This window comes from Scophthalmus maximus, chromosome 12, assembly GCF_022379125.1.
Source record: "Scophthalmus maximus strain ysfricsl-2021 chromosome 12, ASM2237912v1, whole genome shotgun sequence".
Classification (NCBI taxonomy): domain Eukaryota; kingdom Metazoa; phylum Chordata; class Actinopteri; order Pleuronectiformes; family Scophthalmidae; genus Scophthalmus; species Scophthalmus maximus.
In genome coordinates this window covers 17,157,539-17,173,149 of record NC_061526.1, presented here as the reverse complement: position 1 = coordinate 17,173,149, position 15,611 = coordinate 17,157,539, and the positions used below count along the sequence as shown (strand labels likewise).

The following is a 15,611-nucleotide window of genomic DNA, read 5'->3' as shown; positions in this document are numbered from 1 at the left end:
AGAGATGTTGTTAAATGAGTACAGTAGGACTGCATTCACATTAGTGTCAGGGTGATCACACGATACATGAACGTTTTGCCCCATAAATCTTTGCACAGCTTGTATTTGTCAGATCCACATCAGTTAGTGGCTAGAGCTCAATGACAACTTGTTTCTAATGCTGGTAGTTTGGGGGATCTACAAATAACACAAAGACTTATTCAAAAATAAGATTATTACGCCGTGCCACGTCACCACGACACGTGTCAAAACTTCATCACATATGCAAGCTCAAGTCCAATTAAAAAGAGCAGAATGCCACAGCACTTTGTGGTGAACAATAAGTTAACAGAACAATAGAAGTAGAAATAATTACTTACTCACCCAGCTGCACATACCTGTTACTCGACATCAAGATTATTGGATGAGCGGATATTCAGGCGCCCTACCAGAAAGACAAACATGAAAGTTAGAAAAAAACATATAGATATAAATATTTATTAATTCTTTCATTAAGTAAACAGCGGAGCCAGCTAGTCAGTCACACGGGCCGTCCCTCAATCATGCGGCTGTACAGCAGGCCAGTCTGTCGGACACAAAGCAGCCCACGTCATTTCTTGGTGGTCTGCCCAGTCAACCAGCTGACACACAAAAATAAAAGTTAAACAAATATTTGGCGGGCAAGGCGTCCCCCTCAACCGCTCTGTCAGCCAACCAAATCAGCTTTCCCGCCAACATGGCTATTGGATTCCAAAGAAAGAGAGCGGGCCCCGGCTACGAGGTTATCGGTAGAGAAGGAGAGAGAGACAGAGCCAAAAATCAAGATAAAGAGGGAGGGGGGAAAAAAAGAGAACAGAATACTGCTCGGCATTCAGCGGCAGATCCGGCAGATGGTATAGTATTCAGTGCATTCATTCAATTATAGGCTAGACTGTAATAAATAAATATGTGAATATATGTGTGTGGAGCTGCAGGTGTTTGGAGCCATGTGGTGCACACATGCTAAATCACTGTGGCAATGAATTTCATTCCGTCACTTTGTGAGACTGAATGGGTGAGGAAAAAAACGAGGAGTGAATATTTGGAAACAGTAAAAAAGCTGATAAGAGAAATGTATCTAAAAGCAATTTTTCATTTCAATACTGGGGCTGAATTAGCAGAAATTTGTGGCTGTTGCGGGGAGTGACAGCAGCTGACGCAGAAGGGCCCTTGATGGCAAACGTTTGTAGAGGCAGGATGCTGCCAAAAGCTTTTCACTGATACACACACGCGCCAAGTTTGTAGACAAGACAAAGATTACAGACTGAGCGTGTGCATTCTTATGTAGAGATGACAATTTCACAGTATTAAGTTGCTGCCATGTGATAAGAGATGAAACTTTTTGAAATGGTGATTTGTTTACAAGCCAATTGTACCAGTAGCGCCACCAGGAAGATCAATTATGCCATAACTGTGTGTGTGTTAGTGTGTGTGTGTGTGCATGTAACAATTGAAAAAGAAACTGAATAACTCAACGTTACAGTTCAATGCAGCCAGGTCCAAGTATAAGAGGAATATATGATATAGATAGAAAAAAATTGCAAAGCAGAGGGCCAAGGAAATATTGTGTGTATAATTCAACATTGCTCCTGGACATACAGTATATACCTTTAACCAATCCATCTCTTTTTCACAACCTGTGAAGACGTTATAAGCACTCTGCATTCTGCACAACTGCTTCCACGAGTGCAGTGAGTAGTGGGACATTGATGGGGAGGATTATGCATCAACAACAGCAGCCTGGGATTGCCTCATCGTAGTACTCAGTGCTTACATTTGTATTATTTAATCATTAATGCCCATCTTTCCGACCATGTAGTTTTGCTCGTCTTCATTAGTGGATGTTGGCATAACAACTGAAATCTTGTAGATGTGCTCAATATTAATATTCTGTCATGTCTACCATACACATGTTTTGCTGATGCAGGACAGTTTGCATTTTTAAAACACATTCATTTTTATTTGTTTGAGAGCTTGAACATGTACTAAATGAAAACAAAAGGTCCCAAAAGAAACAGGCGAGAACCCGAATGCCGACTCGACACAGGATGAGGCTCAAAGAGTCTTTTGATGAAGCAGGCGATCGCTCCGATAAGCGAAGGTTATCAAAATGGCAGGTAAAGGCAAAGTGGTGTCACACACACACACACACACACACACACACACACACACACACACTAGGGGGGACTACTGAGAAGCTGAAAGTCCATTAACAGGGAGTCCAACAACAATTTATGTCAAAAGACCACAAAGATATAGATACAGAGTCGTGACGTAACTGTTACGCTGCTTTTACACCAAATGCAAAGCACATTTTTGGTTTGTTTGCCGCCTAATGCCAAAACGTTACTACAGTTGGTATAAGCTGCTGCGCAAATGACATATGGTTGTTTGGTTGTTGTTTTTTTGGTTTTTTTACAAGAGGACAGTCTACAGAACCACTGGCTCTCCCCCACTGGAAACTTGTGTCCAGCTGCTGAGCTGAAAACAAGCTGCAGCTTCCACTAAGTGAATCCGACGGCTCGGTCAGACTGCTGGCTTCCTGCTGCTGTTGTGCTGTACATGGTGCGCAGACCTGCCAGTTGAAACCGCTTTAACCTGGGCTCCCTCAGCTCAGTGTGAAGACACCGCTGTTGACCTGCCTGACCTGCATGGAGCTCACCTTCGCGAGCCGACATCTTGTCAGGAGTCATGACTGGTGAATGACTTTTCCTGTAATTTTTGTTGATTTAGTTATGGAAGTTGCGGTGTGCTGGGTGAGACCTTGTTTTGCCTGTGGTGACTGTTTTTTTCCACACTTATTTTATCAGCTTCTGGCTTCAAAGTCCGACTTACAAAGTTAGATACTTCAGACTAAATGTCTTTGGACAAACTATACGAACGGCGCAGACTTGTAAACTGCCTTAACATTCCACGAAGCCGACCGAACTTAAACAACTAAATGATTTTCTCCTTCCTCCCAGGCAGATACTAGTTTCAATTCAATTCAAGACAAAGAGAAAGACAATTCAACTTGCCAGAGACAGATGATCATTGCGGCGACATGAAGTAGAACAGGACAGGTGTAAAATGTTTCAACAAATCTTGTTATTGCTTGACAAACGATGCCTTCTGAGAGGGAGGAAACCCAAGGGCAAAGCAGAGCTTTGGATCGTGTCTCTGTACACAAAGCTGACATTTATGCTACTGTCATTCTTCATCATCATTATTATTATTATCCTGCAGATAGTTGAAAGATTATGCGAGAGACATGAGCGGGACACAGACCTCTGTATGTCTTGACTCTGAATCCACAGAGAGTGTTGCTTTGAGGCCAACATGTTACTTATAACAGAATTGCTGATTTTTTTGTCAGAAAAGTTTTGTAAAGAATTTAAAAAAAAAAACTCAGTTATGTTGCATAAGAAAACCCAATGGTGCCACGTAGACAAAACTATTTCCACCAACATCTAAAATTCTATTGACACTGCAGACAAACTTCTTCTCTCCTAAGTTCATCCGAGGAGTCAAATTTAAACTGAGCATTTTTACCTAAACTTAAAAAAAAAGAGAGGACAATTGAGTCACAAAGGAGCCGATACATTATCAGCCTCCCAGTCACCTTTTCAGAATAAAATATTTCACACATGGCTTTTGGCAAAATGCGCATAGTCATTTGTGTAATATCTTTTGTGCTGATTTGGCGCTGGCCTTGAGGAGAAGTTGCTGGAGGGAATTAAGACAGCAGACCGGCTGACTGATGGCCGGGGGGCTGCACCACTAGATACTGGGACCTGAGGCGGTGGAGACAGACTGGAGGAAGTCTGATTTTAGATTTTGAAGAAAGGATGCTGCCTTTAACTTGAGATTTTGTCAGAGTTAATGCACACACTAGTCGAGGTAAACACTATGGTGGCTTAAAGTGGTTGTCATGCCATACCTGATTATGCCATCATGCCAAGTCAAGTTTAGACATTGTTACTGCAGGTATCCGTAGCCGTGAGGTAAGTGCAATAAAACACTCTGAGGTGTTTTGATGTACAGAAATAATGTCTGCTTTTAGATGGAGAAGCTTTATGTCAGAACCCTGCATCAGGCATTATTGCTTATATAACGCTCACACACGCTATGAGAAGGATTCAATTAAGAATTGGAAAGTGGAAGACAACATTTGTAGTTGCTTGTTCAAAATAATTCACTTTTATAAAACACTCGTGTCAAGTTGTTTAGTCTGGATTTTTAAAAAATAGATACATTGTGGGTTTCAAAGACAATAACCTAAAAATAGCCCATTATCATTTGGTGGCGCTTTCATGTCAATGCCGCAGAAAAAGAGATTTAGCCTCAAAGCATGTATGAAAGCCAAAGTCATAACCGTGTGGGAGTGAGTGTGTTCGAGAAAGAGAGCAAGAGAGAGAATTAATGAAAGCAACACATAATGTTATTAAGGTTTCCTTTCATTCATCCTCATGTTATATTTTTTGACGTCTTTTCAGGGTCTTGGGCTCCTCGATAACTGCTCACTTTTGCCAAAGAACTGAGTCTCGAGGGGCTTTTATTCAGCAATAACACCATATTCTTATCTAGGAAGCACAGACGCCAACATGCACATCGCACACACACACACACACACACACACACACACACACACAGACACACACACACAGACACACAGACACACACACACACACACACGTTCACACGTTCACACAAACCCATTAACAGGAATGACAACATGGGCTTACACCTCTCTCTGGGCTCACACATGAAGTTTCATATGGTATGAGCTGATACATGATGACAAACACGCATACATAACCACTGGATCGAATAATATACTCCTGATTATTTAGAACCTCTACAGCAGCACATGGAGCTGTCACTCACGCTGTATTGTTGTCTTGTCTTCATGCGAGCAAATGAACGACGGATACGGGGCATGAACTTGTGTGGGTATTCATTACCACAAATGATGATAGATAGCACTGATGCACATTACAATTGCTTTGTTCTTAATGAATATTTTAAAAAGACAAAAAGCACCTCCAAAACCTAGTGCAGAGTAGTGAAACTCTATAGAAATGGTTGGATATTTCTGACAGTTTCAAGCTCGAGGACAGCTTAGCTTGGCATCAGGACTGAAGAGAGGGGGAAACGGCTGGCCGGGCTGTGTTCAATGGTTCAAATCACTCACTTACACAATAAGTTATCCTTAGTATTTATTAGTGGCATAAGAAAATAAATATTAAGTTGGATTGTACTGATATGAGAAGATAGTTGGCTAAAAGGATTGATGATAATAATGTACCGTTGTCAAAATTGAAATCCCTTCCATTTGACTTTTTACAATCAAGTTATTTAAATAATTCACATATAATCAAAGGTGATTTATTGCTGTTGCGTCACTTCCCAATCCCAATCAGTCTGAATGACGAGCAGAAAATGGTAAAAGCAACAAGGGTCAACAAAACACTTTAATACAAAATGATGTATTGTACAGGCTCGATGGTCGTTTCCACTACACAAGCATTTATCAGCTAATTAAAATGGGCTGGTTGAGTGCTTTTAAAAGTTGAGTAGAACTAGGTGATTTGAACAATTCATAGGAACATCATTATTATACACTTGACCTCGGGGTTAAGAGAGATTGAATGTTTGTGTGTGTGTGTGTGTGTGTGTGTGTGTGTGTGTGTGTGTGTGTCTAGGAGACAATTACAATGGAATTTTGTTTTGTAAAATTAACAGGGACACAGAGAGGAAAAATATGTAAGGACAGAGTGCTTGAGTCTTTTGAGCATTAGAGAGAAACCACAGAGCTTTAGAGGCGCTTTTGTGTGTGTGTGTGTGTGTGTGTGTGTGTTTGTAATTCGCTGCTTTCATGGTGATTTCTGTTCCTCTCCAGTGGTCTGCTCTCAGCAGTGAACTATCCCAACTAGTGCAGAGCTGTCAATCAAAAACAGTAACTGTTCGTGCACACACTGACAAGGATGCACAGATATCCATACACTGCACCAAAAACTCATTCGTCACACAGGCTGTGGAAAAGATGCATCAGCGCAAACATACGTGCACACACACACCGAACACACACACACACACACTCACCTGAAGCTAGTCAGAATGCAAATACGTGAGCCGGCGACTTGGTGAATATGCAAATTAGCGTATTGTGGTTCCACAGCTGTTTATGACATTCTCAATCTTGCACATTGACAATACATGTTCCAACCATATGCAGTACTTGCTTTTCGCCCTAGTCTTCCAGCATCAGCAAGTCCTAATGCTACACTATTGTTTCATTTGCATATCTACGCTTACGAATATCGTGGGGCAAAGAGCAACATGAAATGTAGTGCAGATGAATAAATCCAAACTTTATGCTGAGAGTAACTCACGCTCTTTAGCACACAATGTATACATTGCGTACCAAAGGTTAAGAGCCCACACCATGAGAGAGAATACAGCAGCACCAAAGGACCAGTGTTTGTACTGTACGGTAAGTGTGAGCAAAACAGAGAGGGGAAAAAACTGAGCAGCAGGACTCCGTAACAACCATCCTACATATACTCAGGCATAAAATTCAAAGCTCTCGAACACATTTCTCTCCACACGCTGAAACCTTGAGAATCGATGTACAATAGGCCTTTTGTTAACAGACATTTTAACACCACTCAAGAGCACAGGCGTAACATAATAAATTGAATATTGGTTGGATTTCATTTAAATGGCTCAGTTCAACACCATCTCGTAGAAATTTTGTATAAATATTACTAAATTGCCTTCGCAGTTATCTTTGTGGTGACAAATGACTGTCTGGGATTTTTTTTATTTTTATGAATGAAGCGCTTTTTCTGTACGGATCTGAGTTTCTGTTTGCATGGTGGATGAACAAAGTGGCAGGACTGAGGTCTCTGTCCCCTAATCACAATCACATGGGACAGTTATTGTTTTCTTTATAATTCTCATTGATTCAACAATAATTGAATAAGTTCTTAATTTTCCATATAGAGATGAAGAATCCCATGCAAATTGCTCCACTAACAATAACTTTTGGACAGTCATTTTATTCCTTATAAAACTAGTCTTGCAATTTTTTCAATCTCATTAGCAAATTCCCATTCCAACCTTAGACTGTTACATTTAACTCTTTTGCCTTTACGGGTTGAGCTTCGTCTGCGGTCTCAGTCTGAGACAATATAATTTCTACTTTTTATTAGTGCACAGCAATAGGATTGGGAGCAGGAGTTGCCCCGATAATATTCTTCCAGGCCTCCAGAATTCAGCTGATGAAGCAGTGTCTCCTATAATTGCCTGAGCTATAAGAAAAATATGAGGTTATTCTTGAAGTACAGCAGTCTGCCAAATCGAATTGAAGTAAATTCTGGAAAAAGAAAAAGAAAAATGCTGCGGTTCCCCAGATGAGCAGAGCATTTTCACTGCCACAGTCACTGGTTCAAATGCTTTACAGCTGACAAACTTGGTCGTTTCAATTCTTCCATGTGTCACTCAACCAGAATAGCACATGATCTGTTATTTGGCATAACATTTTAATTACATGTTGGCAGTATCTCAAGAGAATACATATGTAATGACAGAGTAACGATGAAGGTATATTCTCCAATTTGAATGTGTGACTCTATTGTCACACCTTAATGTTTTATGTTTCTGAAGTCTTCAAACATCAAACACATCAGAATGTATTTTACTCCAGGAGTTATTTATTTGGCGGTGCTAGTTCCTCATTTGCATATTTAACTTTCTCTCTCTCTCACTCCCTCTTTTTTTCTACAAGGTTTATCATGTCATATCAAATCAGACTGAACAACAAACAAGTCAGCATTCCATTTACTTAATGCGTGATAGGCTACTGGTGGCCCACTTCCATATTAATACACATCATATGCTAATCATTGTTTTGAGACAGTTAATTAAAAAGAAGTCTCCTAATAAGTGTTTATTTACAGTCCTCAACTGAGTATAAGCAGGGGGTTTCAACATGCTTGGAAAATGTTCCATCCTCATTAGACAAATATCTATCAAACTTAAATGTGGCTGCACTGTTCAGTCACAACACAACAGGCAGGGTGAACTTGCTTCAGGCTCAGCGTATAAAGCTGAGATTTAGTTCGAAAATTGGTGTTAGCAGATAAACAAAGAAACATATTTACTACAAATAGGCATTAGGCATTTAATGTAATTATTATGGTGTTGTTGTTTTTTTTAAGTGGATAAATGCTTTTGTTCTACCTAAAACACTTGGTGGTTAAATGTGGCCGAACCACCTCTGCCAGTTTTTATCTGTTGGGCTTTTCTAATGAGGCTTAAAAGAGCCTACGGTGGATTAGAGTCGAGTTAAGAGTTATGCAGCTGAAGACAGAGGAGAGATTATGGTTACAAGTGATAAAAGACAAAGATGAATTGCTGCTATGTGACAGGAGGCGCACTCCTGCTTCCTGCGTCAAAGTCACGTGTCAGGTGCTTTACTCCCATCCACTATCCCCATCACAACATTTCCTTTTGAGCCCCCCTACATAAAGTTCACACTTCCTGCACCGGCACTGAATGTAAACTCTGAGATGCTGAAGAGTGCAATATGCTGATCATTGCAAATCATACTAGACTGGAATAAATACATATCAACTTTCATTTAGTGGGCCTTTTTTGCCTAATGGGCCTCCTCAATGTCATGAGTCAATGAAAGTAAGCATGAAGAGAGGTGGTAATCAATGTAAGCACTTAGCAGTACCCAGCTCAGATGGTGACAGACTGCATAGAATGCATAGATATAACATATTGAGGCTGGCGCATTTTCAAATGTGATTACAGTAATCACCATGGTTACCGTTGAATGCAGCGCGAAGGTCGAAGTGTAGAGAATGATCATGTTGTTGTAATAGTGATAATGGAAATGAACACAGAATTACAATCAAGCCCAAGGTTGAGTGCACACTTTGATCGGCCTGGCAGAACACATGTCTGTGATATTTGTGTGTAGACATATCAAAGCTTTTATCATAGCGTCTAACATGTAGAATTTTTCTTTTGTTTTAACGACAAGCTCTGCATCCACTGTGTTTCACATCTGTTTGTCTTGTTTCAATGAGCGTACAGAGAAAATTATGCAATTATATTTTGGAATATACGCATTTTTTCTATTAAACTATTGTGTGCGTGTGTTAAGTGTGTGCACACAAGTGTGTATGTAGTATTGAACATAAGTGTGTACACATGTGTTTGTATGCTTGCGTGTGTATGAATTAGTGCCACTAACATTGTTATTAATAGCTATAATGAGCCCCCTTCCAAAAAAACCAAAGGCCAGATAGGGAGAAATAAAAGCCTTCAGAGAACAATCATTATGAATCCACCAATGAAAACACCAGTGCGTGCCATTCCTCAGTTCAATTCTCTGCATTATTCATTCCCTGACAGCAAAACAAATATTAACATATCAAATATTAACATAAATTCCCACAAGACATTCATACCACTTCAGAAGTAAAAAGGGCAATTTAACGCCACATTTGAAACTCAAGTTGAAGGAATGTCAGTAAAGGAGGGGTGCAGAGTGTTGACATAAATGTTCCTATACTGTAGATGCTGAATTCACCTGGAATCTAATTCAATTTAAACATATCCCTGATATTGTCCACTGATTTCTAGACTTATTTGAGTGAGTAGTTCTCAAAGTCAAAGTTCAAGTCAATTGAGATTTTTGCTGATGATGAACAGAATGATATTGAAATAGAAGCATATTAAGTAATATATATAAGTCCAATCATTACAATCAAACAACACAATATTTCTACTCATGTTTGAAACTCAAATTCAGTTTCAGTGAACACTGTATACCTTGCCGTGTCATTCACAGAGAAGTAGATGATCGCATAAAAAAAGCTTTCTTTCAAATTAAATTTCACAAAACCATTTATGCGTTGAGTGAGCAATGAGATCGAACCTTTACATCCCTTTTGTGTAATTTCCACACTGAGACATCACCTAATTGAGGTACAGGTCAGGTCTCTTGACTCTTATTATATTCAGATATAATCACTAATTAAGCAAGACACAATGCAAAACAAGCTGTTCTGTGATGGTGGTTATGAAATACTGTCTCTCCTTTCTTTCACCGTATCACCCAAGCTCCACTGGGATTATTTTCTTTGTCTGCCTGTCTTTTGTTTCCTGAATAATCATCAGGAGACAAGAGTACATAAAGGGAAACTGACCTTTTTATCCTCTTATTCAAAAATAGGATTCCCGGCACACTCATAGGGAAGTTTAGTCCGTTTGCAAATAGCTTTCATCCGTCTATTTATCGGTGCTTCTTGCAGTATTCATCCCCAGCCGTACTGACTTATTCCTGAGTTGTAAATGACTGCAATTACACTCTGAAATATTTCATTTGTATCTCATTAGGTCACTCACTCTGTCCAATACATTGATTTCTAATTAAAAATAATATTTCCCTTCAGCATCAGCTGAAAAAAAACAAGAACAAGCATAAAGGCCATCTGTGCAAGCAGCGTACAACAAGCCATGGTTATGTTGTATTGTGAGACAACCTCTGAAGGTCGTGGTCATTATGACAGAACCAAACAAGGAAGTGAGGTGACGTAGTCCATGTTTGAGTTGGATGGAAGGGGCAGCAAAACACGAGACTTTGACAAAGGAGACCTGTTCTTTTCCCATATAAATGGGATCCATGACGGTTCAACAACCTTAACCGGATTTTTATTATCGTACCTATGGCAACAAAGGTCAATTATTCTAAAGGAAGTACTGATTTCAACCCAAACCATGTTATTTTCCTAAACCTAACCGAACTGACTGTTCCACAACCTTACCGGCATCTTTAGCATTGTTAGCATGACAATTAAGGTCTTGTATGTTTGCAGATAGTCTGGGTTGTATCTGAGCATATCGGGGAAAAATAAAGACCTACGAGGCTGTTTAGATAGGGAGACTTTATTATACCTGCTGAACTCTAGCGAGATTATTGCGACTAGCCTAGAAATAAATTAGAAAATAAATGATGGCACGCATACTCTACCAAGACAAGATGTTCATCGATTTGAAAAGATGCAGATTACATAAGAAGTATCATTCAGTGGTACCTACGGAATGTTTGGAAGGAGAAGTCAGACTGCAGTCTTTACAGTGAGGAGTGGGGGAAATATAATCCAGCTAAACCACCTCTGGTTTTTAAGAGGCATTTGACAGCGAGAAAACGTGTTGATTCTGCCTGTCAGTCTGTCTCCCCCTCTGTCTTCCCAACCATCTTTTACCTGGTCTTTCTGTCTCAGTCTCCATACCTACTTAACATGCATTGCTCAGATTTCCTCTGTCCGTCATTTTCCCATCTTCCTTGGCTTCTCGGCTACAGGGATCAAATCCTCGGGTTTAATTGTCTCCTGCCCTTATCCATGCTCCCAAACCTGGCAAGGCGCCTCTGGGATTTTAGAGATCCTTTACCCTTTAAAAAAAATCATTCATAGGGGCAACGTTTAAGCCACTCAGTGACATCCCCCGGGTGTCGGCAATATAGCTCAGCTCAATACATTAGTTAATCCCTCCATAGTAATAAGGATGACACAGAGAAGACAGACACTATGTGGCAGAGTAGTTGAAGGAAAGGAGGGAAGAGAAGATGGAAGTGAATGCAAAAACGGGAGGGCTCGACCTGACATGTGACCAGCTGGTCTGACCCTCTTTGATAGTGCTGGTGTAATGTGGGAGACAGAAAGAGGGCAAAACAGGGTTAGGGGTGAGATTGGGGGAGTGGGTTTGATGTGAATTTGACTCCTTTCATTGAGTAATTGGCTACAGTCTTTTGCTACACTGAGACAGGAAGGGAATAATACAGTATAATGGCGATTGGCAGAAATAAAAAAATACGACAGGAATGTGAAGTAAATGAGAGTCAGAGAGATGTTTAAGCATGAGAGAGGCAGAGATAAAAAAAAAAAAGATTATTATATATTATGCCATCAGTCTTAACTTTCCTTTCTTTGAACACTTTTATTCAAATGCCCAGTTTAGACAGTCAGACTGCAGAAGATCCTGAAAATGAGCCGATACTGTCTCTGCTCTGGCAGGAAGAAATGGTCCTGAATTAATAAAAGAACCGTGTGAGTGGGAAGGGGGGTGAGAGGGGGGTGTGTGTAAAGTGAGAGTGGGAGGACTAGTGTTTGACATGAGTTTGACCCCTTTCAAGGAGCGAAGGGCTGCAGCCTCTTCTTACACACAGACGTGAGGGTTGGAGAAATATGATGGCAATAGGCAGAAACAAAACCAAAATAAGAACAGAGTGAAGTATAATAAAGAGAGAGAGAGAGAGAGAGAGAGAGAGAGAGAACACAACGATAACTGTGGAAAAAAGAGTCCCTTGGTTGAAAAATGAAACTTAATTGATGCTAAGCAGGAATTGTGCGGTCAAATGGAGTCTGGCCTTCTTCCACTCAAGAGGGATTTATTAGCAGATATATAAATACCACATGCACGCACGCACGCACGCACACACACACACACACACACACACACACACACACACACACACACACACACACACACACACACACACACACACACACACACACACACACACACACACACACACACACACACACACTATAATAAATGTCAGTGAGGAAACACAGGAAACGTGAAGGGATAAAAACAAAGGTAGAGAAAAAACACTGAGGGAAAGAAAGGAGGAGGATAGACGCACACACACACACACACACACACGCATGCACGCACGCACACACGCGAGCACAGCAGACATAATACCTAACACTTTACTGAATAATGTCCATCAAGTGACCTATATTCAGGGATGTTCAGTCTCTCTTGTGTAGTTATTTGGAGCCTGTACATTTGTACATCACAGTGTGTGTGTGTGTGTGTGTGTGTGTGTGTGTGTGTGTGTGTGTCTGTGTGACAACTTAAGGGGTAGAGAAAGACGAGCGAAGGGTGAAAGAGACAATGGAAGAAAAGGATGAGGAAATGAGACAGAAAAAGATACAGGGCGGCAGACAATGAGCAAGGTGGCAGGAAGAATGACAGAGATTGAGGGAGCGGGTAAGAAACAAAACAGCGTGCGAGTGAACAAGCGAGTGAGGACGGAGGAGGAGGAGGAGGAGGAGGAGGTGGTGTTGAAGGGGAAGACGTTGGCAGTGTTCAGATTTCTCCTCCATTACATTCTGAAAAGAGCGAAACAAGGGATGCAAAGAAGAGATAAGAGGAAGTTGATTAAAGAGGCACAGCCAAAGAAAAGAGGCCCTGTATTTAGCATTCTCCTGGCAACTGTGGAGGCTTATTTTCATGCCCTAGTTTGTCAGAATGAAGAGGGAGCCAGAGGGTAACGGCAGAGGAGACACAGGCAGGGAGCACACAGAGAATGTCGTGTTATGTGATTGAGACAGAGAGCGTGGACAAATGCAAAACAGACCGAGCAAGAGATAGAGAGAACGAGAGAGCACTTCATCTAATTATCAAACCCTCAACATAACTTCTCTGCCACGCGCCACACTTTAAGGGACAGAGTGTAAAATTCACATTGTTGGGCACAGATGTTGGCAATTACAGAAGAGAAAAAAGCCTAAAAAAAGAGAAACGTTACGTTACGCATTTGTGATGACAGAACAGAGATACAGTATGGGGAAGAACAGCTGTGTGTGTGTGTGTGTGTGTGTGTGTGTGTGTGTGTGTGGTCGTCGTCACCCTGGCAGTGATGAGTGTTCGAGACATAGAAAGCTTTTTTTAGCCTGTAGTTCACGTTAACCACGTTGTCACCACGACTGCAGACCTGTACATGGATCCAACACCATCATCAAGTTTGCGGACGATACGACGGTGATTGGCCTCATCAGCAACAACGACGAGACAGCCTACAGGGAGGAGGTACAGCATCTGGCCGCTTGGTGTGCTGACAATAACCTGCTCCTCAACACCAGCAAGACGAAGGAGCTCATCGTGGACTTCAGGAGAAAAAGAGGAAGCACGCACAATCCCATTCACATCAACGGGATGGCTGTTGAACGTGTCTCCAGCTTCAAGTTCCTGGGGACCCACATCACAGAGGACCTCTCCTGGTCCACTAACACCTCCAGTCTGGTTAAGAAGGCCCACCAACGCCTATTTTTCCTGAGGACACTGAAGAGACACCACCTGTCTTCAGCTGTACTGACTAACTTCTACCGCTGTGTGATCGAGAGCATCCTGACCAGCTGTGTCACAGTCTGGTACGGAAACTGCTCTGTCGCAGACCGTAAGGCGATACAGCGGGTGGTAAAAACTGCCCAGCGCATCACAAGGTGTCCACTTCCCACCATTGAGGACGTCCAGAGGAAACGCTGTCTGCGTCGAGCCCGCAGCATCCTTAAAGACCCCTCCCACCCTGCCCACGAACTGTTTGTCCTCTTGCCCTCTGGTAGGCGCTACAGAAGCCTTCGGACCAGAACCAGCAGTCTGAAGAACAGCTTTTTCCCCAGAGCTGTTTCTCTATTGAACTCTGCCCCCCGAACTCTGAACTCTGTCTCCCTTCCGAACTCTGCCCCCCGCTGACCCCCCTGCCCCTGCATATCTCCTCACACCCATCATCCCCCCACCACTCCTCCTGGTCACACACACACACATCTCTCATCCACCTGTATTATTGTCCACTGCAACTAAATCTGTATAGTATGTTCATATCACCTCAATAAGTTATCGACCTGTACATTTGTCCATATTCTGTATATTCTGTATATTATCTGTTACCTAGCATAGCATGTTCACTGCACCTTAATCTGTATATTATAGTCTGTAGAATACACTTATACTTATATTTATAGTATTTATTTATATTTATAGCATCCCATTAATCCTATCTGTAAATTCTGTAATTACTTTTGTACATAGCACAGACTCTTGCACTATCTGCTTATTGCACTTCTGGTGAGATGCCAAACCTCATTTCGTTACTCTATACTTGTATATGTGTAATGACAATAAAGTTGAATCTCATCTCATCTCATCTTATGTTTTCTCCTTCAGTTTCCCAACTTGCTGGCATTTTTTTTTTTTGTCTGTTTAGCTTGTCTTTTTTATTCCTCCATATTTCTTGCACACTCTTTTTACCTGTCTGTTGTCCATAAACAAATTATTTCGATTAGCTACAGATTCAAAGATTATTGAACACTGATCATGTACTCTTTTCTTCTTTTGATGAACATGCAGTCGTTTCTGAAACATCTGTTCATTGCCAATGCATTTTACTTGTTCCCCCTGTACTATCCCTCGGCTCCTGGCAACCAAATCATTATTAGAATTTCCCCGGTTATGTTCAGGCATTTAAAATACTTGGTCTGCCTTTGGTTAGACTGTATTATTTATTGCACCTTTTCATTTTCAGTATGACTAGGGCAATTTAAACATTTATTCCAAATAAAGATCGCAGCAGCATTAAAGTTCTTGGTTATTATGTCACATGGTTAACTGTAAATATGTAAATTTAACAAAAAAGTTGGTAAAAGCTGCTCCACAAAACAAACTTTCTCCTTGTCATCACAAATGTTGACTGAGGTGATTCGGAAGATCAGAAGTACTTTCATAAAACGCAAGTGCAGTTC

The 15,611-nt window shown here is 41.1% G+C and overlaps 1 protein-coding gene across 1 annotated transcript in view; it reads right to left on the bottom strand.

Annotated features, from left to right (window-relative positions):
• The window catches only part of grm8a (glutamate receptor, metabotropic 8a), a 350,909-nt gene that overhangs the window by 102,353 nt on the left and 232,945 nt on the right, over positions 1–15,611 (bottom strand). The window contains exon 15 of the mRNA XM_047336164.1: positions 364–424. Coding sequence (XP_047192120.1) covers positions 416–424 — 9 coding nt within the window. The 3' untranslated portion in view covers positions 364–415. The remainder of the gene's footprint in view (positions 1–363; positions 425–15,611) is intronic.